Source organism: Jaculus jaculus, chromosome 3, assembly GCF_020740685.1.
Source record: "Jaculus jaculus isolate mJacJac1 chromosome 3, mJacJac1.mat.Y.cur, whole genome shotgun sequence".
In the NCBI taxonomy this organism is placed as follows: Eukaryota; Metazoa; Chordata; class Mammalia; order Rodentia; family Dipodidae; genus Jaculus; species Jaculus jaculus.
This window is the reverse complement of record NC_059104.1, coordinates 135,316,495-135,341,240: the sequence shown is the minus strand read 5'-3', so window position 1 is coordinate 135,341,240 and position 24,746 is coordinate 135,316,495. Positions and strand designations below refer to the sequence as shown.

Here is a 24,746-nt window from a genome sequence, read left to right as displayed (position 1 = left end):
AGTTTGAGCAGCCAGGCTGAGGTGGGACCTTACACTTCCCCCAGACTGTACATTCTGAAGGGATGGGACACTGAAGCCTGGATTTACAGCTCCCCTCTGCCCACAGGGGATGGTAAATGCAGAATGCCAGCGGCTGCTGCTACACAGCTTCCCCGGAGTTCACTGTGGGGCAGATGCAAAGCAATGACCAACATCGAACCAGGAGGGCAGTTGGCCAATGTCACTATGTTGTCCACTCCCAGGGTATCGGAGCCAGGGAGAAGCAAGTAGAAATGAGAAAGGGTTTTTTTTTTCTTGCCATCCTTTAGAAAGGCAGGGTAGGGCCACTCTGAAAAGGCCCCTGACGCTCCTTGTCAACCATGCTCACTGTCCTTCACGGCTAGTTAAGCGCCAATGTGTTCATATTCTTAGCATTTGTGTCTCTTCAGTACCCACGTGAGGTTTAGTAGGAAGAAGGATGACTTGCTAGTTGCTGGGAAGCAATGGTCTGCGGATAAAGTGTGTGTTAACCCTACGATGGAACATTCCTCAGCAACAAAAAGGAACAAACTACTAATGCCTACAGCCACATGGAGAAAGCTGAAAATAGGCTCAACAGCTACTGCTGGTGGGAAGAAGCTTATTTTCTAAGCATGGGGCAAGACAAAGATGCCATCTTTGACCGCTCTTATTCAACACTGTAGTGGGAGTCCTAGCCAGAGCAACTGGGCAAGAGAAAGAAAGAGGAGCCACAGCAGAAGGGCAGGGGTCAACTCAACGCGGTGCTATACACAGACAACAACACAGCTGTTAGAACTATAAACAGATTCATCAGCATGACAGGACATGAAGACAGCACCCGGCAATCAGTGGCTCTTTAGTGTACAAACTGAATTATATGAATGAAGACTGTAAGAAGCAATACAACTTACAATATGAAAAAAATAAAATGCAAAGAAAAAAAAACCCTTAAAATAAGAGGCTCTACTGAGAGTGGTGGAGACTGGCAACAGGGCCTAGGGGAGGTCCAGTCACGGGGGGTTGCCCTCAGAGGGGATACTGGGGTTGCAGGCTTTTCTTGAGTCTGTGTACCCCACTGGTGCTTTGCCTTGCCATAATACCAAAGGCAATGAAACTAACGACAGTGGATTAAAGCCTCAGAAACCAAAAACAAAAGCAAGCATCTCCTCCTTCAAGATGGTTTACCTCAGGGCTTCTGTCACAGTGACAGAAAAATAACCAACACATACATATGTGCCATGGAGTAGTGTCCAACTGTAAGAAAGAATGGATGCCTGTAATTTTCAACCACATCGATGGGTTGTTAATACATTAAGAAATAGTACAAGCATAGAAAGACAAGCACTGCATGCTGTGGCTTGTAATGCATGCTGGAGTTGAGCACATAGCAGTTCAGAGGAGAATGGTGATGACCAGAGATATTCTGATGGGATGGGAATACACAGTTGGTTGACTCAGATAACAATGTGCTATCTATTTCAAAACACTAGGAGGAAAAGTTTGAATGCTTTTTTTTTCGTGAAGAAAGGATAAATGTTTGAGGAGACAGAACTATTTGTCCTCATGTGAACATTAAGTATATACACAGATTAATATATCATACCACAATATGTATAAGTTTATGTTTTTGTATACCAGTTTAAAATGAATTTAAGTTTAAGCAGAAAAGAAATAAAAGTAGGTACCATATGATTCCATTTACATAAAATGATCAAATATGCAAGCAAAAAGCCGGGCATGGTGGCGCATGCCTTCAATCCCAGCACTCGGGAGGCAGAGGTAGGAGGATCACCATGAGTTCAAGGCCACCCTGAGACTACATAGCGAATTCCAGGTCAGCCTGAGCTACAGTAAGACCCTACCTCAAAAAAACAAAACAAACAAACAAAATGCAAGCAGATCTAGTGATGAAAATCAGCTTGGCAGGTCCTGAGGAGGGAGAGGCAGGGAGAGACTTTCCAGGGTACAAGGACAGTTTATGGTGGGGGGGGGGAATTTATCATTATCTTGTTTGCGGTGATGATTTCATGGGTGTATCCACACATCAGAATTCATCAAATTGTATATTTAACGTGCTTCATTTGTTACCTGTTTATTTTGTCCCCTGAAAGCTATCACTAACTGATTAAATATACTTAATGTGATTGTATCACAGCTTAGACACCAAAGTGTATTCCTGGATTACCTCCTACAGTAAGTGGACCCCAGCTTCCAAAGCAGGTCTAACAAGCCAAACATCCAGCTTTCAAAGTAGGGTGGGGGGACAAGTCTGTCCTCATGCTGTCTTTGGTCCCAAGCACAATACAATCCAACCCTCTTCACCTTCCCAAAATGACTCACACTGGTTTTAAACAAGGCCTCCAAGTTCTTTGATGTCGAGAGGTAGGGAAAATCTCTCTTGCTCTTGAACCTGAGTGGGTTTGTGACTGCCTCAGTTAGTAGGGCAGCTTCCTAAAAGGTAGGGCAGGTTCTGCCAGAGTTACTAGAACTCCTCCTCTTGAAACTCTGAATAACCGTGCAAGGATGCTAACCACTGAGCAGTGGAGGAGCCAGCCAGAGGCCATGACCTGCTGCAGCCACTATGCAGGGTAGAAGTCACTCATGGAGCCTGTAACATGCTACAGTTTTAGCCTTGAAGCTGCCTGCCCCGAGTGCTAGAGCTGGGAGTGGAAGCACTTCTAGGTCACTCTAACATCCCAGGTGAGGCCCAGACACTGGAGTCAAAACAGCCTACTTCCTGTGCCCTGTTCAGATCCCTGACGCGTGGAACATGTGGGCCAGTGAGATCAGCAGTTCCACTCGCTAAGCTCCAGGGAGGGTTGTGAGAGCAGCAGGTGGCACAGTGCTTTGTTGGTTTCTCCCTGAACGAACTAGACAGTCATGTGCCCTGCTATGCTTCAAAGTAGGCACAGAGCCCCTGTGCTACCCGAGCCAGCCTGGACCTTGGAAGCTGGGCAGTATGCAAGATCCCAGATCCAGAGAACTCACTTGCTGAGGGCCCCTCACTCACACATACCTCAACTCAAATATGAGGTCTTTCCTCCACTGCCCCTGAGAAGAAGTGGCTAGGAGGGGACAGCTTAGGGACTGAAAGCACTATTTACACCTGTGGGAAAGTCCACCCCCCCTCCAGGGGTCTGACCCAGGGGAAAAGACAAAGTTTGACAAAATATCTATGCCAACTAAAGGGGTAGTTTTGTTCCATCCTGAAACTCCTTTGTTTCTTTGCTTTAGGCACCAGCCAATACCATCAGAGCTGTCCATCACCAGCCCTATCTACTTATGTCCCTATGTTGTATGGACAGAAGAAAGTACTACACTTGACTTGGTGGACAAACTAACAGGTACAAGGATATACTTGGACCCAAGAAGACCCACTCAAGTCATTTATGAAGTCCAACATGACTATTCACAAGGTACCAAGAACCACAGAAGCTGCAGCTGGCAGATACTAATCCTTTTTCTGCTTACCACAACACAATGCCTGAGGCTGGATACTTTATAAATAAAAGAGGTCCATTTGTACACACACGCGCGCGCGCGCGCACACACACACACCGCTGCAGTTATACAGGTTAAAGGGCATGATACCAGCACTGGCTCAGCTCAAGTGAGGAGCTTGTGGTTTATGACATCACAACATCAGAAGTGCATGTGAGAGGAAGAGATCACTTGGCGAAACAGGAAGCCAGAGTAAGCTCATGGGATGTATGACTGGCTTAGGTCACATGACCTAAGTTCTTTCAAGAACATATCCTCAGTGACCTATGACAGCTCCACCTCTGAAAGGTCCACCACCTACCAATACTGCCCTTCTAAATACCCTTGGGGCACAGGAACTCTGGAGCACAAACACATGCAATTCAGAGCAGGTCACCTTTGCCTCCATGAGGGGATATGTGCCAGAGAAGGGAGCCAAGACAGGGGGAAACGGAGGCAAGAAGAGGCCAGGGCAACCCAAGTCCCGGGAGCACTGCTGTAAACCCTCGGTCCAGCTCTGACCGAAGCACATCTGACTGATGAGCCAATACATTTTCTGCTCTACTTCCCTGGTCCTAGTTGAAGATGGAGAGGGGACTGACGAACATAGCCGCCACCTCTACCCCACATCCTTCTTGGTGTTTACCCAGCTGGAGTAGGCACGAGAGTTCTACAGGCAGAAACAGCTCAGCTTTTACAGTGGGAGAAATGAGAAAACGAATGTCATGTGGGTGGCACGGTGCCAGTGTGGGGCAGCCCCTTGCTCACCTGGAGCAGCGTGCTAGTGAAAGCTCCCATGGACCCTCTGCACCCAGAGTTGCAAACAAGGCTCTGGATGGACCCTGTCACCTATCCATGCCCACCCGAGATAGACCTGCCTGGGGAATAGTCTTGTTCACACATCAGTTGGACTCACTATGGGCCCCATAGTACAAAAGAAAAAAAATCTCACTTATACAAACAGTTATATTTCCTATGAAAAAATATAAAATCAATAAGTAAATTCTGAGCAGCTGGGACATATCCTGCCAAAACTTCTCTGCTCAATGGGAAGATTCACTCCAGATTTTGTTTAAGTGGTAAGTTCGTCTACTTAAAGTTTGGTTCACTTTACAAAAATCTCACTTTATAAACAACTTTTCAGTGACATCTACTATGGAACACATTACATCCCTACAGCAGAACAATTTCTATTTTTCCCCCACATACACAGACAACTCACACACACCCCTACAAAAGGACTTATAGTGGAGCCTTGTCAAAAAGTTATTATAAAGCATTCTATTTTATCTGGCATCCAGAAATGATGTGCAGTTGTCTGGAACATAGGCTGCCAGTGGCCGCCTGCCATGGACAGCTGGAAGGAAAATGGAAGGACAAAATATCAGAAGCCCCCAAATATGAAGCAAGCGGCCCAGTGCCATCCAGAGCATGCTAGGAAAAGCCTCAAGTGTCCTGAGGAGAATGCCCACAACACTCTCACTGGCAGTAATTTAATGAGCAATGTATTCTTACTGTGATTTCAACAGTTTGTGTTTTCTGTGCTCTTGCTATAACTGGGCTCCCTTTTGAGGTAGTTAGTGGTGTATTTGGACTCCAAGTAACTTTTCTTTAATATGGTTCAAGCTGGAATGTCTTCAAAAAGTCTGTACTGTCCGGGCTGGAATCAGGGGAAAAAAGTCATGGGAAAGGAAAACAGAATCCCAGGCTCAGCCCTCCAACTTTGCTCTGGCTTCTGCTCCCAGCTTCTTTCTCCACAAGACAATTCAGCGTGCAATCTTCAGAAGTCTGACCGAGAGACAAGGGGGCCAGCCTCGGGCATATAAACACATCTCACTCACCTGGACACAATGTCCTGCTCAGATAACATACAGGAGCTGTGTTGGACTCGCACCCAATAATCTGTGTTGTTTTTTCCTGTCACCATGTCCCCAGATTCAGTAACAAGGCTAGAGCTTGAGTGTAAGCAGGGATATTTGCTAAGGGGATGTGAATGGAGGCCGATTGTCAAAACACTAATGTCTCAAGAGAAGCTACATTTTCAGTTACTGTTTCTACTCTGGCTAGAAGTTATATACCAATAAAATATCCTTCCTGTTACTGTTTCCCCATGGCCCTCAGCCACTGACCATGAAAATGGTCAGCCTTGCTTGAAGCCTCTAAAAATTGTACAATGGATGTTGGGAAAACAACTGCTCTTAAAGTTGTTCAGTGACTTGGAAGGACATGGGCACAAGCCCACCCAATCCTGAGGTCAATCCCACCTCCCTGATAGCCATGGAACCTAAACCCATCCATTGGCTTTGTGAAGTGTCTGAGGTTGCAAGGAGGCAGGCATATACACAAATTATTACAGTATACATGACAAAGCCATCCCCTCTCTACAATGATCCTCTCGGCAAAACCATCACATGTGGCCCAGCTGAAATCTTACACCCCAAGTAGCATTCATAAGCTCCCACCATGACACCTTCACTTCCCCACCCTCCAGAGCCTGCAGCACCTGTCTAGCCTGCACAGGGATATGACAACCTGTGTGGAACCTCCCTCATGCCCACCACCATCTCACTTTCAACCATGGTGCAGTAATAGTCTATCCACACAAAATCATTAAAAGATTAGGAACACAGAAAGCCTTCCAGAACCAGGTTAAAGGGAAAATGTCAGAAGAGCCGGTAGATCTAGGTACAGGCAATAGGTCTTGAATAGGACTCTAGCTTGGAAAATAAGAACAAGAATTGATAAGATTAAGCCGGGTGTGGTAGTACACGCTTTTAATCCCAGCACTTGGGAGGATCACCATGAGTTTCAGGCCACACTGAGACTACATAGCGAATTCCAGGTCAGCCTGGGCTAGAGTGAGTCCCTATCTCAAAAAAAAAAAAAAAAAAAAAGAAAGAAAGAAAGAAAGAATTGACAAGATTGCAAGATTGCAGAAAATTATAAAGTTTGTCTTCAGCAAAAGAACTAGTCAATAGAGTGAGAGATGGCCTCAAAAAGGGGGCAGAATTTTTGCCAGCTATTCATCACACAGGAAAGCAATATGCAAAATACACAAAGAACTCCAAAAACTTAAATGAAAGCTCAAACAATACAGACATCAAATGGGTAAATGAACCGAACAGACACTTTACAAAAGAAGTTCACATGCCTATTAACTTCATGAAAAAATATTCACCATCTATAGTCAACTTCTTGTTGCTAGGACAAAATACCTAACAAAAACCAGTTTAAGGGGAGGTGGTTTGTTTTGGCTCACAGTTCCAGAGGGTAGAATCTACCGAGGAGGAGAAAGCAAGGCTAACAGCAGGCAGCCAGAGTCACATCATCACATCAGCAGTGGGAAGCAGAGTGGTAAATGAAGATGCTCAGCTTGCTTCCTCCTTAGACAGCCCAGGACCCTCAACCCATGGAATGGTACCTGCTAAACTAATCTGATCTAGAAAAATCTCTAGCAGAAATGCCAAAAGATTATTTACAAAGTGAGCCTAAAGCCTACCAAGTTGGTATTCCAAGATCAGTCATCACAATATCTTCTGCCACCAGGTAAATGCAAATCAAAACAACACTGATCCAGTAAGAATGGCTATCAAGAAAACAAAGAAACACAATAAATGGTGGGGAGGACGCAGGGATAAAAAGAACCTTTATATACTGCTGGTGGGAATGTAAGTCAGAGCAGTCACTACGCAAATCAGTAAGGATGTTTCTCAAAAAAGAAAAAAAACCTAAAATTAGAACTTCCATATAATCTAGCCATATCACTTCTGGCATGGCTATACCCAAAATAATCAGTCACCATACAACAGGGGTACCTGTACACCCAAGGTTTGTCTGTGGCATTATTCACACTAGCCCAGACACAGGCTTGGTCAAAGTGCTCACCCATGAAGAAAATGTAGTGCACACAATGTGACTTCATTCAGCCACAAAGAACAACAAAACATGTCATTTTCAGAAAAACAGATGAACCTGGAGATCATCATGTTAAGTGAAATAATCCAGAATCAAAAACATAAAAATTGGGCTGATCTGTTAAGGGACTTGCCTGCAAAGTTTAATGACTCAAGTTTGATTCCCCAATGCCCACATAAAACCCGATGCACAAAGTGGTGTTAGTGTCTGGGTTCATTTGTAGTGGCTAGAGGCCGTGATGTGTCCAATCTCTCCCTCCTCCCTCCCTCTCTCACTTTCTCTCTCACTCTCTCTCGCTGTCTCGCTTTCTCGCTCTCTCACTCTCCTGTCTCTCTCTGCTTGTAAGTGAATAATTCTTTTTTCTTTTTGAGGTAGGGTCTCACTCTAGCTCAGGCAGACCTGGAATTCACTACGTAGTCTCAGGCTGGCCTCAAACTCTAGGCAATCCTCCTAGCTCTGCCTCCCAAGTGCTGGGATTAAAGGTGTGTGATACCACACCCGGAAAAATATTTTTTAAAAAAGATAAATATTGAGTTATTTCTGCATATATGTGAAACCTGGAGGTGGGGACCATGAAAGTTAAAAATAGATTATTGGACATATAGAAGGGGAAAGAGACAGGGAGATAAGATTATTTTTAAAGGGTAATAGAGGGGGAAATACATTACATGCATACATGAAGGTTCATGAAAGTCCTTATCTTGGGATGGAAAGATGGCTTAGTGGTTAAAGTACTTGCCTGCAAAGTCAAAGAACCTCGATTCCCCAGGACCCATGTAAGCCAGATGCACAAGGTGGCACATGTGTCTGGAGTTCCTTTGCAGTGGTTGGAGGCCCTGGCGCCCATACTTTCTCTATCTGCATCTCTCTATCCACTTCTTTCTCTCCCTCTTAACTTAATAAATAAGAAAATATATTTTTTAAAAAATGTTTGTTTAAACAAAGAAAAAGAAAATCCTTGTCTTATTTAGTTAATACATGCTAATACATGTTAGAAATGAGGAAGATTTGGGGCAGCTTGGGCAGTACGTCCTCGGAGAATAAGCAGATACTGTGGCCTATCTGCCCTCTCACTGCTGGAAAAATACATGTTTACACTGTAGGAGGCAGTCTGTCAAATTCAGAGGCAGGCCAACCAGGCCCCTGACAGCAATTGATGGAGAACCACTCTCTGCCTGGAGCTCTTAGCACCAACGGGATGATTAACTGCCTCCCAGGGAGGAAGCCACTGGCCAAATGAGACTCAGATGACACCCTCAGGGACACAGCACACTGGAAACCATAAAGATTGAGCTCTCCCCTCTACTGACTGTCAGCCTCACACAGGAAGAGAGGGTGGGGGCAATGAAGACTCCCCGAAAGTACAATCAGAAAAGCAGCAGCCAGCCTTGTCCATGGAGGGTAATAGTTTATTTCCTAGGGGAAAAAAAAGTGTATTTCTATAGATATTGACATAAAAGAATGGCCCTTAACTGTTGAGCAGGCACACCTTAAGAAATCCAGGGGCAGCTTATAAGCACGTCCTCTCAGTGATGACCATTTCCTTGGAGACAAGTCACCATTTGCCCTTTCAAGCCCAGAACCTCCTGAGCACAGCCAGAACACGAGATGCCCCCGCGCAGAGGTGGAAGAGATCTGTGTCCATTCCCAGCTGGGCAAGGGTTCCAGCCACGCCACCACTGAGGCCGACCACCAGTGCTGCCTGCCATTTTCTGCTCCACTGGGCAGGAACACTCGGCTTTATTGGGCTTTTCCCCTACGCTTCACTGTCCAGCTCTGTTCCGACCCAGTGACAGGGAGTTTGATCTATGACTTGCTAATGGATTGAGAAAGGTAGGGCTCCTTCAGCCGGGAGGCAGTTTGTGCAACCCCACACCAGTTCCAGCTAGTGAATTCTCTGTCTGGTCGTGCACAAGAAACTGCCTGTTGCTTGGAAAGAAGGCTGTGCAAAACGAACCCGCTGCATCTGCAGCTGGAAGCCACCCAGAGAGACTGGGCAGCAGCTGTTCCAATAAGGCTTTTTGCTGGGCTTTGCCATGAGAAATTAGTGTGTTGAAAAAGCTAGACTTCTACACAGAAGGGAGAAAGTGCAACCTAAAGCCATTTCTTTAAAAGCCCAAGTCTGTTCCCCTTCCCCTGGTCTCTCTCTGGTGGACTTTCTGGCCAGAGGCCTCCTGCTGGGAGGGAAGCCCGGCTACACTCCTTTGCTTGGTCACACATTCTCTCTTCTGCTGCTGATTCAAAAATCAGACACTTCAGAGGGAGTTGGCAGGAGCACTGTCCACCCCCAAATCTGCTACCACCACCTCCCTGGAACACCAAGCCAGCACCCAGGCTATGCACACACCCAGCTGCCTGGCCCAGGCCTTCCAGGGGACCACAGTCATCCTTTAGCCTCAGGGTAGACCAGCTGCCAGGAGTGCCTCTGAGCCACCTGGACAGCCCCAGCCAGAGTGCACTTTAAATAATAAACCATGCATTCTTGATCCGTCTGTAGCTCCAGGCTGATTTTCCTATTTAAGCTGGAGGCCTTCTCTGCTTTGAGTTACTGAAGTGGGGCAGGCATGTGTTGCATAAGAGTCCAAGGGAGAACCGGGAGAGACACTACCATTCCTTGTCTAGTTACTCTGGGGGCAAGGCATGGGGAAAAGGGGTTTAGACACGTACAAAAAAAAAAAAAATGGCATGATAGCTACTTTTTAATACCAGTGTTGGAGTTTCAACATTTCTTTCTCCACTGACATGAGCCATGACGGTGCTCAAAAAGACTAGTAATGTGCTTGTCCTACAGAGTTTTCTGTGCTGTACAGGGAGCATGTCTAACTGATAAATATGGGAGAAAAAAATTATTATTGTGCACTGGCTACAAATATGATGCTCTGAAAGTTTATGTCTGGGTTGCTGTAGGCACCACAGAGATGTCAACAGCCTAATGCACACAGACCTCTGTGGGGAAGGGGACTCCACAGATGAGCTCAGGACTGTAAAGTGCAAAGGCTGTCCTGGATCTCCTGGCTGGGCCCGGCCTGTCCTCTTGGGCGGGAAATGAAAGGGAACCATCACAGACTGAGGCATACTGGGCTGAAGCAGCGTGGGAAAGGCTCATCACTGGCTTCGAAGACAGATGAAGCAAACAAGGGACCGTGAGCCAAGGAGTCCAGCAGCCTCTTGGGCTGAACAAGGTGAGGAGATGGACTCCCCAGGGAGTGAGACGACTGACACTCTGCATTTAGCCCAGTGTGACTGATCTCAGCCTTCTGACCTTACGGCTGTAAGAGAAGACATCTGTGTTGTTTTAGGCAAGTGGGTTTGTGATGATTTGTTCTAGCAGCCACAGCAGAGCAATGCCTGAGCGCTGCCTTTGAGCCAGGAGGCCTTGGACCCAACCAAGAAAACAAACAGCAGATAAAGACAAGTGTGAGGCTCAGAAAATAGACTGAGCACGCTGGGATTCCAGATCAATAAGTGAGGCAATCAGGATGGACTTCTTGGGGAAGAAAATAATGTCTAAGTTGGGCCTCTAAATCAAGTGGATTTGTTTAAATTGAGAGGTTTTATTAGATTATAGATAGCACTTAAGAAAAGAAAGGTAGGCAGAGCTCATGCCCAAGTAGTAATATGAGCGGGGGAGAAGCAACATGGATTTTTTAAAGTAGTAAAAAGATAAAACCAACATAGGTCATTCTGTAAGCCAAAATGTATCTTTAATATGCCAAGGCCTTGTGACCCAGGAATCCACAGTCTTGTTGGAACCAGGCTAATAACTACTTCACACATCAAGCAAACAGGGGGGAATTGCAGGCATTCACACTGGACAGCTTAGATGACATTTGCTAGGAAAATACAATTCACCAAAAGCAAATCCCTAGGTGATACCAAAGCCTAAATAGGCCAATTTTTCTGGAAGAAACAGAGAAAGTTACAAAGGAATTACAGTCACACACACACACATACATACATACATACACACACACACACACACACACACACACACACACACACACACAGAGAGACAGAGAGAGAGAGAGAGAAAGCACTAAGCTAAGACAGTTCCAGAAGGGGTTGTACCAAACTTTCACAGACCAGACAGCCTGCATGATTCATAAATTGTTCCAGAGTGAAGAAAAAAATAAAAGATTCCACATTTTTATAGTGCTAGTATACCGTTCATACCTCTGCTGAAAATGACAACACGCGTACATGGAGAGAGAGGAAGCTACAGAGAACAGCATGTGTGAATATGGATGCAACAGTTTAAAATAAAACATTAGCAAATCAAATGCAGTGTCACTTGAAGGAAATAACACACCACAACCAAGTAGGTTTTCTTTTTTTCCAGGAATTTAAGGTTGTGTAACATGAGACAACGATTGACATAATATACCATATTAATACTTCTAAGGAGGAAAATCATATGCATGTATAAATAATGCTCCAAAAGCCCTTGGAAAATTCAATACCCATGTCTGATGTTAAAAACTACACACACACTGGCCAAGTCTGAGACTATTTGAGCATCACAGTAAGTAAGTATAGATGAGTATTCTAAGAATAAAATAAAAGTCGATGAGGCCACACAGATATAAATAAAGAACTGACGGAGGAGAGGGAGTTCTCCTCATAGAACCTAAAACTGTGAAAGAAATGATGGGAGTATGAGAACCAGCATTTCAAAAGCATCACAATAATGACAGAGTCTGTCAAGAATGAAGAGATGCCAAAACTAGTGAGGAAAAGCTTGATGAAGAGGATGGTTCCGTAATCTCAAAGCACCTCTGACAATTACATATGGGGAGTTAATGTATATAGTATCTTGACAGTGGGTCAACCTAGAAACACAACCTTAACCAGCAATAAATGTTAGCATCTCCAATAGTGGGATCGACAGACAACACCACATGTGCCTTCTGATAAGACTCACAGAAGAGCACAACTTCATTTCTGTTATTTCTTCCAATATTGCTGTTACCTTCGTCTTGCTGGGACAAAACACCCAAGCCAAAGCAGCTATGGGAGGAAAGGCTTATGTCAGGCTTACAGAAGTTGCATCATGGTGGGAACAGCACTTCCCAGCAGAGGCTGGGTGGGCATCACATCAGCTGGGAAGTCGCAATAAGAATAAGCTGGCACAGGCAAGAGGAAGCCGGGCTATAACACTCCAAAGCCCACCCATAGCTCCACAACTCCTCCAGCAAGGTTCAAAGAAAGAAAAAGAAAAAGACAAAAAGAAACCTTCCCCAATCCACTGGGGACCGAGTATTCAAAACACATGAGCCTACGGAAGACATTTCATTCAAACCAGCACACCAACCGTGAATGAGTGTCAGACAAAACCAAATCACTCAACCATGCCAGTGGTTAGTGACGTGCGTGAAGACCAAGCAAGAGAAATACTAAGGGACTGGCCCACGCAGGCAGAGACGACAGAGACATGACAACCAAGGGCAGCTGGAAGTCTAGACTGCATGGTGGACCCAGGAAAGACAGCACGGAAGACATTACTGGGACGACACAGACACAGACCACCTGTTAGATGACAGTGCTCTACCACTGTGACTGTCCTGCTTGTCTCCATGGTGAGGAGGCACTTTTACAAAATATAAAACATGTATAAAGAGGGTTTGCAAATGACTTCCCAAATACTTCAGAGAAACAGTGTGTGCGGAAGGGTTGAAGATAAGAGAGGCTGGAAGAAAGGCAGGAGGGAAGGAAAGGGAGAGATGTTAAGAAAATCTATAAAGCAAATGGAGGAACGATAGTTACTAGATTCAGACACTGGGCATAGTAAACTTCTTTGTAACTATATCAAAATCAGAAGCATAGAAAACTCAAAGAGGGCATGATTAAAGAGCAAACTTGTTTTTAGGCCAGTACTTGGGGAAAATTGAGTAAGAACTCTAGCTAACTGGGCAGGTGCCATCAAATAAGGAGCTCGTTCAGAAGCAGCAAGTCGTGGGGAACGGGCGGCACCTGCAGCCAGCACCAAGGACGAGGGCTGTAGATACACAGGGAGTCGGCAAGGGGCTGCTCCACGTGGAACAGTGGCAAGGATCCCAAGACATGATGAAAAAGGGCAGAGGGCCTTGGGAATGTAGCTTAGTAGTAGAGTGCTTTCCTAACAAGCACGAGACCCTGGGTTCAATGCAGACACAATGTTTTAAAGTACAGAGATCCTAGACTTGTGAAACTTAGGTCTTGTGTCATCTGGATGGAGGAGAGGAGTTGGGAGCCACAGCATGGGGTATCTTCAACAGAATGGAGACAGGTACTAGGAGTGGGCTACTGCTTTTGTGCAGAAACATGACAGAGTAAATCCCACAGGCATCAATGTAAGGACAAACCCAGGGATGCCTTCCAGTCAATCCCACAGAGCCATGGAGGAACTTTGAAAGGTGCTTGGAATGGTGGGTGGGGGATGTGGGGAGGGAGCATTCTGAACGAAGGCAAGCAAGTGCAAAGTAGGACTTTGGCCCATGCCCTCGGCACCAGCGTCAGGATCATGGAACAAAGAGAATAGCACCATCCCATGTCTGAAAACACTGCTCCTGTTGCAGACTCAGCCACTAACCTGTGGCTGGGATCTCACTTCTCTCTGCCTCCTGCCCTCCAAAAGTCCTTCCTGCCCAGACTCCCCCAAGGGTGGCATGAAAGGAAGGCACCATCAGGATTAAGTACCTTCTTCCCTGGAACACTTCCAGAGCTAGGGTGGTGATGAGCTGTGGGCTCATGCATCCACAGGCGAGGAGAGGGATGTCTATCTCTCTCACTCTCTATAGGACCCTCAGTGTCTAGTGCTGAACCAGATAAGCTACAGCAAGTAAACATTGGCCCTGATTAAGAGGACTTAATACATGTTTACATGTGAAGGTTTAACTTTGTAGTATTTCTTTACTTGCAAGCAGAGAGAGACATAGAAAGAAGACAGAGAGAAAGTGGCCTCTTACCACTGCAAACAAACTCCAGATGCTTGTGCCACTTCGTACATCTGCTTTACGTGGGTACTAGGAAATCAAACCCAGGTCACTAGGTTTTGCAGCTAAGTGCCTTAACCGCTGAGCCATCTCTCCAGCCCCATATAGAGGTTTAAAAATAAAACTCAGCACTCCTTACCACAATCACAGAAAGCTTAAAAGATAGGTTTTTACACCATACTTATATTCTTGCAGACACTGCCTCCAGGCATGACTTAATCCATTTCTGATGTTCTAGGGATCAGCACAAAGTAACAGACCTACAAGAGGGAACCACAGGAAGCAGAGGGCAATAAATGCTAGTATGAAGCTTCACTCCCTCCTTTTGATTCAGTTTGTGTTCTAGATGACTCTAGATCCACTCAAGTTGATAATTCACATTAATCATCACATTAACACAGGCAGAGTTCTGAGAAAGCTTCCATGCCCTGACAGTTCAGAATCAAGCACCGCATAGCAAGACACCATCGCAACAGCGTTGACACCTATCCTTTCCTTTGGAATTTCCTCTACTCCATTTCTTGTTTCTTCCCACTGCTTCTGGGGACCCCTCTCTCCCATACATACTTAGGGGTAAGCTCCAGTCCACATCTCAGGCTTGAATTTTCATTTATTTATTTATTTATTAGACAGAGAAAAAGACAGAATATGGGCGTGCCAGGGCCTCCAGCCACTGCAAACGAACTCCAGACACGTGTGCCCCTTTGTGCATCTGGCTAATGTGGGTCCTGGGGAATCAAACCTGGGTCCTTTGGCTTTGTAGGCAAATGCCTTAATCACTAAGCCATCCCTCCAGATGAGGAAACATGCGTGAGAGGAGTCATCTGACTCTGTTCTGTGCTTCTACATTGTAGAAGGTGGAACCAGAGCTCCCTGAAAGCAGCCCAGGCCAGGCCAGCCCTGCATCCATTTCCAGGCCACACAGGTGGGCAAGAGGAAGCTTCCATTTTACAATGTCTACCAGGATCCAAATCCAGTCATAAAGTCTCAGGGAGTAGTAATGGTAAGAATAACCATTGTATACGGTGATATAATTGGACTTTAGTTTTACTTGTCCCAAAGGGTTATTAATAAATATCCATCATCCACCCAAACACCTCCACCAAAAATCCAAAAGATTTCTTTAGTCATTCGTTTGAAAAAGAAATAAAAATGAGATCAAGAGACTTGGAGGAATACGTGCTTCATATAAACCAAATGGCAAGATCAGGGATTTTCCTCAAAGCTTAAGAAGAGGAAGCTTGGATGACAGCAGTGTACACCGAGCTGATTCTTGTGGACCACTCCCCATATAGGAGGTGTCACCTGGGGGCTGAGGAGCTGGCTCAGTGGGCAAAGTGACTTCCATGCAAGCATGAGGGGCTGAATGCAGATCCCTAGCGCCCACATAAAATGCCACTTTTGGTGCTACATGTGCCTATAATCCTAGTGCTAGGGAGGTGACGCATATGGGTCCCTAGGGATTGCTAACTAGCTTCTCTAGCCAAATCAGTGAGCTCCAGGTTCTGTGAAAGCCCATGTTTCAAAAAAGTAAGGAGAGCAATTAAGGAAGACACCAGATGATGTTGACCTTTGGCTTCCACATACATGTGCACACACATACCTGCATATATATATATATATATATATATATATATATATATATATATGTATATATATACACATATACATATATATGTGTGTATATATATACATATATACATATATATACATGTATGTATATATTCATTCCCATATGAAGATGAACATGGACACACACATGTATCCACACAACACATACATATCCACATGCACAAGGTACCACCTCAAGTCTAAGTAACACCCATTTGGAGACTTCCACAATATCACCCTCCACCCCTAGCAAGAAGCTAACAAGTACAAAACCCAAAAAGCTAAAGGTGGGAAAAAAGTGGGAAAAGACAGGAAGATTCTGGGGAGTCAACGTGTGGAAGACAAGGCCAGCTTCGGAGTCAGGGAAGGCTTGGCAGGGCTACGCGGGGTGGCCAGCACTCTGATGCAAAGCTTGTGCTCTGCAGGACCACGGGTCAGAGTGCAGGGCAACAACGTGACCGGAAATCGTGGAAGGGGTATATCGAGAAGGACAGATACAAAAAGAGCATATCTCAAATTCTATCTAAAAATTCTACCTAAATACCCTGACGGGCCCTACAAGGAAAAGACAGTGGCTAAGGATAAAAGAACTAAACTGAGATCTGAGCTACCACTCAAGCTACAATTAGTTTATCTAACAAAATTAAGTATCGGCTAAAATATTCTCCACAGGAACAGACCCAAAGTCTCCATGTGTTTACAACATCTGGACCACGGTCCAAATGACTTGACATGTCAAGACCTAAGAACACATGACCTGCTCTCAAAAGAAGACTAACAATGGTGACAAAACCCAAACATGACTCAGATGTTAGACCAGCAGACTTAAAGGAAAATGTGTTCATGATGGATGAAAAGGTAGGAAGCCTCAGCAAAGGTAATGAAATTATAAAAAAGAACCAAAGGAAAATATTACACAAGGCACATTCTCCAGCATTTACATATAAGATTATAAATCATTTTTAAGACTGGCTAATTAATTGTAAGCAAAATATGTAAATATTAAAATTATTTCATAGCATAATAATAAATAAAACATATCTGTGACATACATCATGTGCTCACATAGATTCTCTAATCATCTTAACTGTATAAAGTATATAATTACTATCATCCTTATATAAAATTGAGGGTTTTTTAAGTCCCCCCCCAATCACTTGACCTAATAAGAAGTGAATGCAGTAATTCAAGCCCAGTGAACCTAGCTCCAAATTCTTAACCATTAGCTTGCTCTGCTGCTCTGGAAAGAAAGAAAAAACTGCGACGGAAATTGGAGATCATTAGAACTGGGCACTGGAAATAAACTCATCAAAAGTTGCATGCAGGGCTGGAGAGATGGCTTAGCAGTTAAGGCACTTGCCTGTGAAGCCTAAGCACTCACGCTCACCTCTTCAGGTCCCACGTAAGCCAGATGCACAAAGTGATGCAAGGCGCACATGCACACAAGGAAGTGCATGCGTCTGGAATTTGCAGTGGCTGAAGGCCCTGGTGCACCAATTCTTTCTTTCTTTCTCTCTGTCTCTTTCTTTCTCACATTAAAAAAAAAAGTTGCATGCAGCTAAAAGTTTGCTTTCAAGGGAAATATTTGGACTTAAAAATTAGTAAAGATTCAGATATGGTAGTTCACGTCTATAATCCCAGCATTTGGGAGGAGATGGAAGCAGGTGAATCTCAAGTAGTTCCAGGCTAACCTAGGCTACAGTGTAAGACCTGTCCCCGAAAAACAAAACAGTTCTATAAAGATAAAACTTAATGAGAGGTAGGTGTTTCACATAAGAATACAGGGAGGAAAGGGCTGGAGAAATGGCTTAGTGGTTAAGGCGTTTGCCTATGAAGCCTAAAGACTCCAGTTCTATTCCCCAGGACCCATGTAAGCCAGACACAGAAGGTGCATGTATCTGGAGTTTGTTTGCAGTGGCTGGAGGCCCTGGCGTGCCCATTCTCTTTCTCTCTGCCACTTCCTCTTTCTCACTCTCAAATAAATAAAGAAAAAAAATTTTAAGAAAAGAATATAGGGAGGCTAAAACAACAGGACAAAGTACAGAAAACCTTAAAAACAATAGAATAAAGCCAGGCGTGGTGGCACACACTGTTAATACCAGCACTTGAGAAGCAGAGGTAGGAGGATTGCAATGAGTTCGAGGACACCCTGTGACTGCATACTGAATTCCAGATCAGCCTGAGCTAGAGTGAGACCCTACCTTGGAAAACCAAATAATAATAATAATAATAATAGAATAAAGATCAAATAAAGCCAGGCACAGTGACATGTACTTATAGTTCAAGCTACTTTAGAGGCTGAGGCAGGAGGATCACTTTAGCCCATGAGTTCAAGAGTAGCCAGGGCAATAAAGTGAGGCATCGTTTGAATTAAAATAAAACAACAAAAGTAGAAAATATAACAAAAACATAAATATATATAAATTAAACAAAGAAATAGAAAACAAAAACCAGTAGAGAAGAAAAACAAAACCAAAGCTAATTCTTTGAAAAAACTAATTGGCAAACTTCTACTATTAAAATGAATGACTAGATTTGTACTTACTAGCATGGGTGAACCTGGAAAGCATTATTGTGAGTGACAATGTAAGTTGGATGGTATGAAACGGTTTATGTAACTTTTAAAACACAAAACAGCACAAGATGTAGTTTACAACTCTATATAAAAATCACAGGGAGGGGGAGAGACGGCTCAATGGTTAAGTGTACTTTCTATGCAAACGTGAGAGTCTGAGAGGGCCTAGGTTAGAATCTCCAAGGCCCATGTTAAATAGCTGGTGTGGCCACACAAATCTGTAACTCTTGGTCCCATAGGAAAGCAGTGACCTGGGACTCACCAGAGGAGTTTTCTGGGTTCAGTAAGAGATAACTATGGCTCAAGTAAGAATGGGTAGAAGAATGAGGGAGCAGAATAACTGGTACTCTGGCCCCTACAAATAAGCACACCACACACCACTTCAGGTTAGCACAGACACATGACCACACACACACACCCACATGAACACAGATAAAAAGTTCTCCCAAAAGCCAGGCATGGTGGTAGCACACATCTTTCACCCCAGCACTCAGGAGGCAGAGGTAGGAGGATCACTGTGAGTTTGAGGCCACTCTGGAGACTACAGAGTAAATTTCAGGTCAGCCTGGGCTACAGCAAGACCCTACCTCGAAAAACCAAAAATAAATAAATAAATAAAATAAGATAAAATAAAGTTCTCCTACCAGCAGCATGGTGGTTTTTTGTGGAACATGACAGAGAGCATTTAAGGGATGCAGTAGGGACAGTCTGACATATCCACATGTCCCCAAATGTTCATCTCTCTTGCCCCCACTCTATCAAAGGGTCAGTGAGAACAAAAGTTGAAGTCATAGCCTCTAAGGATAACTTCCAATGTACAAATACAAGTCTCCTTGCTTTATTTATGTGGATTTACTTAGTAGGCAAGGATGACAGCCAACCGACAGCTCCCAACTCAGCACTCTGGGTGAGTGGAAGAGCCCCTTTCTCTCTCAATTGAGAATCAGGACATGAACTCGTGTGATGCCCTTGGGAATGGAGACTGAGCATGCAAAAAGCTATAACCATAACAGCTCATTGTGGAAATAGGAAGGAAGCTGTTACATTATCAACTATGTGGCTGACATGATGGATGAGACCTGAATGAGGTGTCATAAATCTACAGCAAAAGACTTTGACACAGTGAGGTGGCCTTCAGAAAGTCAGGACGGAAATGGTAGGTAGAGCGGTGCTTACTGTCACCTGGATACTTGGAGCCACTCTTTGAGAAAGAGATATGCTCCTGCCTTCACACACGTGAAAGCATTTATAAAGCAAAACCAGCTATGCTCATCCAACCTCAAATCCTGCCTCTCTGTCACCAAAAAGATGGAGCTGGGGACTAAGTTATCATATAGAGAGGCTAAACACCTTAACCTTAATCTGCATGCAGTCTCATGTTTCAATTCTGTAAACCCAGGTCAATATCTCAACTCTTGAAGCTTGCTTGGCTTCCTTTATTTCAAGCCAAAGAAATCTTAACTGATTTAAAGCACAAGTCTTCACAGTTATATATTAGGGTACACATACGTGTGTGATTACACGTGCAAAGTCTTGCATCAACTAGCAATACACCATTTCTGAAAATTTATGATATATTCAGGACATTCAACAAACATGAACTTCGTGATGCTATGAAGGAACCAGGTAATACTAGACAAGTGTGTGTGCACAGGTGCACGTATGTGCATATGTGGGACAGAAGTCAAGCTTAGTTGTCATTCCTCAGGAGCCATTCACATTTTTTGGAGACAGTGGTTCTCATGGGCTGAGAGATCAAGCAGGCTAGACTGGCTAGCCAGCAAACCCCAGGGAGACAACCTCCCATTGTCTTACAAATACATGATACCATCCCTGGCCTTTTTATATGGGTTCTGGGGTCCATCACACTTGCCAAGCAAACATTCTACTAACTGATCTATCTCCCCAATACCTAACTAACAATTTCTGAAAACAATCAGAACCTCATTTTAGAAACAGAAGTGCTTCATGGGCACCACTGTCTAGTACATACGTTCATATTCAAACGAGCTCATAGCCATTCAAAATGTGATGGGATTCCTATATCGAAACTGTGTCATAGCAAATTGATCTTCTACTTGACCTTGGGCCTCCAACATCCACATGCAGCACACACCATTGCAGAGGAGTCAAATTAGTACCTGATGCCTTGAAAACAGTGATGGGAAGACCTTAAATTGAATATGAATGGAAAAATAAAATAAAAACAGTGACAGGAAGACTCTAAATCGAATATGAATGGAAAATTAAAATAAACACAGAAGAAAGACAAAAAGGTTTGAGGTCAAAATAGCTACTTAAAATTCCAGAAACATTTGAACATATCCAAAGTACCATTTCAGTTGTTGAAAATAGCCAAAAAGCCTTCACAAACTCATGATCTTACCAAAAATAAAAATGCTTGCAGACTCCATGTGTTCTTGCCAAGTTTTCTAACCTGGAGTTGCTTTTTATGGTCAGTTTATAAGGTTCTAAGAAGAAGAAGCTAGAAGGAAATGAGTAGTGTGTCCCTTTACTAGGAGCTTGCAAACTCTCCTAGAAATTCAACCTCAGCTGTGTTCACCGGGTGGAAGTTGTTTCTTCCAGGTAACCCTTGCTGTGTCCATCCTTCCAGCCCACCAGCTCAAGCACAAGCCACTTGACACCGACCTAAATTCAACTTTCAGGTAAATTGGAAGACTTGTTGGGCTCATCCACACCCACAAGAACCAGTTAAGCAACTCCATTCATCAGCTCAACCTGTTAAAAGGAGCGCATCTTCTCAATGCAGTGAAAGCGTGACCTAAGGATCTCATTTAAAACAGAAAGACCTATCTTTCTTTCTTCTGTATTCGGGAAGCCTAAGGTTCAGGTCACTTTAAGTACACACTGTGCTCCAACACCTCCGAGGAAGCTGGCACAAAAGTTGGGAGAAAGGGGAGATTCTTTCTGAAGCAAATTCAGAAAGTTCTCTCCCCAGCCTGCATGGCTGTTCCTGTCTTTGCTTGGTTTCTAACATCCACTCCACTCTGAGTGTGTCCATTTAATTGCCTTCAATTGGACTGAAGAGAAGGCTTAATGGTTAAGGTGCTTGCCTGCAAAACCTAAGGACCCATATTTGACTCTCCAGATCCCACATAAGCCAGACACACAAAGGTGAGGAAAGCACAAGGTTGCACATGCCCACTAGGTGGCACAAGCATCTGGAGTTTGATTTCAGTGGCTGAGGCCCTGGCACACCAATTCTCTCTCCCTGCCTCTTTCTCTCTCTTGCTCTGTCTAAAAACAAAAAATTTAAAAGAAAAAGGTATTTAGAAGACTAAACAATCTATTAAAGAGTGTCTCAAATGAGCTGAGGAGATGGTTCCATGGGTCAAGTGCTTGTTGTACAAGTGTGACAACCTGCACATGGTTCCCAGTACCCAGGTAAAACGCCAGGTGTGCTGGGGCTTCCAATCCCAACACTGGGGAGGCTGATTCAGAAGGATCCTTTGGGCTTCTTGGCTTGCTTGTCTAGCCAAATTGGTAAGCTCTAGTTCAGTGAGAAACCTTGTCTCAAAAGCTAAGGTGGAGAACACCTAAAGTAGCCACCTGATGTCAAACTCTGGTCTTGTCTCTCTCTCTCTCTCTCTGTCAGACACACACATGCGCGCGTGCGCGCGCAAACACAATGAATGCATACCACACATATACGCATGCACAGAAAAAAAAATGTTTCTCAAACCAGCCCTAGATACAAAAATGCAAGCATAAGCACCATTTGTCATTTGGTCAGCAATTCCTCGTGTCCCTCGTCCAAAGGGGATGAAAGCAAGCAGGAGGTCATTAGACCAATATCCATTAGCTAATCAGCCTGCAAGCTGGGCTGCGCGGTCATGGACTAGCAGCTGATGGGCACTGACTTGAGTGGGGCCTGAGAACAAAACCTACCTGCCCTCAGTTTCTCTGGGTGGAGCACCTTCACTGCATGTGTGCCTCACGCAGAGGTTCTTGCCTGAGAAAAGCCCCTTCCTGATGGCCTGCGGGTACCGTAACTCCCACTTAATATTTGTTAACGGGTGGTTTTCAACAGCAGCTGCACATTAGAACCCATGAGGAGTGGACACAGATTATGTCCCAGACCAGTGAAAGCAGGGGCAGGGCGGGGAGGGGCTGGATAAGAGAACTTGATCAAGCCCTCTTGGTCACGTCAACACACAGCCAGGGCTGAAAACCTGTCCTCGAGAAATCCTTCTGCCTCCAAACCCGTGTGCTCAGGTCAGCCACAGAAAGCACACAAAGACATACAATGGCCAACAGCTGTTTTACCACAAAACAGATCAAGAAAGAAAAAAAAAAAATCACCCACTGAAACTAACCTACCCACAGTTAGTAAAATGACCCTGGCGTCAAGTCCATATCCATCACCCTAAGTCCCTGATTCCTATTAAGGGAATTTTTGAGTCACTAGTAATTTTCCCCACTGTTGTAGGAACACAGATGGGTGACATTTTCTCTCCACCGTGGACTCACAGCTTTCCTGGGGCTTCAGAACAGCCCTTTATCCAGCACAGTATGACTAACCCTCCCTGCCACAAGCAGGCTGAGCTAAGGAGGGCGACATGCAACTGCTACCGTCTACGGCCAGGGCTGAGCTGAGCTGCAAGACTTCTTTCCCAATTGCAAAGCAATTCTCAAGCAATCCGTACCATTAATTAAGTTCCAAGGTCACTGGAATACCAAACAGAGTTGTATTATATTTTCACACAAAAAAATACCTCTGGATCTTGAAAACCTAACTCACTAAGGTCAGCCAGGCCAGCCCCAAGCCAAATACCTGCTGGGAAGAAATGCAACCTGTGACACACAGGTTATCCAACTTCACAAGGAGACATATTTTCAGGCAGACTTCTGATGACACAAATTGTAAAATGTTCTCAAATACCTGACAGATGTTTGTTCAAATAGAGGTGCAGAATGTGTCAGCAGAGAGGGCATCTGCCCCAAAGTGACACCCAAATCATACCCTAGTCTAATGAGATCAGTATGTGAGGGGACAGGTTCATAAATAACAATTTATACAGCAATGAGTTTCCACCTTACAGTACATCTGAATCCCCAGGGGTGCCTGGAAGGTAGTAGGCCCATCCAAGGAGATCCAGCTGCTGCTGGTCTGGTGTGGGGCTGGAGAATGTGCCCTCATGACAAAGTCCCAAGTGATGCTGATTCTGCTGCTCCAGGGGCCACACTCGGAGTCACTGCTTTATCTGACCCCAGGCAACCCTCAGTAGAGCTGCCAGAGCCACTGTCAGAGGAGCAAGAAGTTCCAAACAGGCCATCACCGGGGAAAACTTTATCTCAGCTATGCTGATAACCTGGTGCCTGGCAACATGTAAGCCACGAGTGTTTTGAGCCTTAACGTGCTCCTGATACATAAAAGTGAAGCTCTACAGGAATGAGATACTGAGCTCCTCACAGAAAATGATCATTTTTTCAAAGAGCCATTGAGCCTGAAATGATGATACTTATTTACACAGAAAAGAAAAAGAAGTGATTTCAGGGACAGTAGAACAGCTTCCAAAATATGGTCCCATGTCAAATAGTCATGTTTTAATTAACAGACAACAAATGCAATGATGGTCCTATAAGATTGTATCACCTAGGGACACTGTAGTCACCTTATCTTGAGGAAACCCACCCCATGATGTTCACACTGTATGGAACTTGTCTAATGATACAAGCCTCTGCCAATAAGTGGCACCGACCACATGGGGAAGGCAAGTTCTCACTCATGACTTCAGCACATTTGGGACCCACATGCGATATGGGTGTGTGCATGTGTGTGTTCTATCTAGCCCCTTTGTTGTCAGGACTCACCTGTCACAACCTTGCAGAGCTGCCCAGATTCCTTGGTCTCAGCAGATGGGCTGGAGGTGAAGGACCCTTTGCGCCTAATCAGATGTTCCTGTCGGCTGAGCGGACTCCTGGAGTTGTTGAAGGGCTGGATGAACACCTGCTCCTGCCCAAGCTGGATGAGGCCAACCTGTCCGGAAAAGAGGACATCAATCATCCTCGCTCAAACATACCCATGGCCCCAGCAGCTTGAACATAGCAAGGTATGGGCTGTGACTTGGTTTTCTGTGTCTGGGCTTTGGACTTTGTATTTCTACGATTTACCAGAGTCTCACAGCGTGCCTCCTTCTGACCTGAAGATCTCCCACTGACTAGTTGTGTTG

The 24,746-nt window shown here is 44.6% G+C and overlaps 1 protein-coding gene across 2 annotated transcripts in view; it reads right to left on the bottom strand.

Moving 5' to 3' along the window:
- Adamts17 (ADAM metallopeptidase with thrombospondin type 1 motif 17) overlaps positions 1 to 24,746 on the bottom strand; it is a 335,608-nt gene that overhangs the window by 300,025 nt on the left and 10,837 nt on the right. For both annotated transcript variants that reach the window (XM_045144992.1, XM_045144993.1), the window contains exon 3: positions 24,388 to 24,553. In XM_045144992.1, coding sequence (XP_045000927.1) covers positions 24,388 to 24,553 — 166 coding nt within the window. The remainder of the gene's footprint in view (positions 1 to 24,387; positions 24,554 to 24,746) is intronic.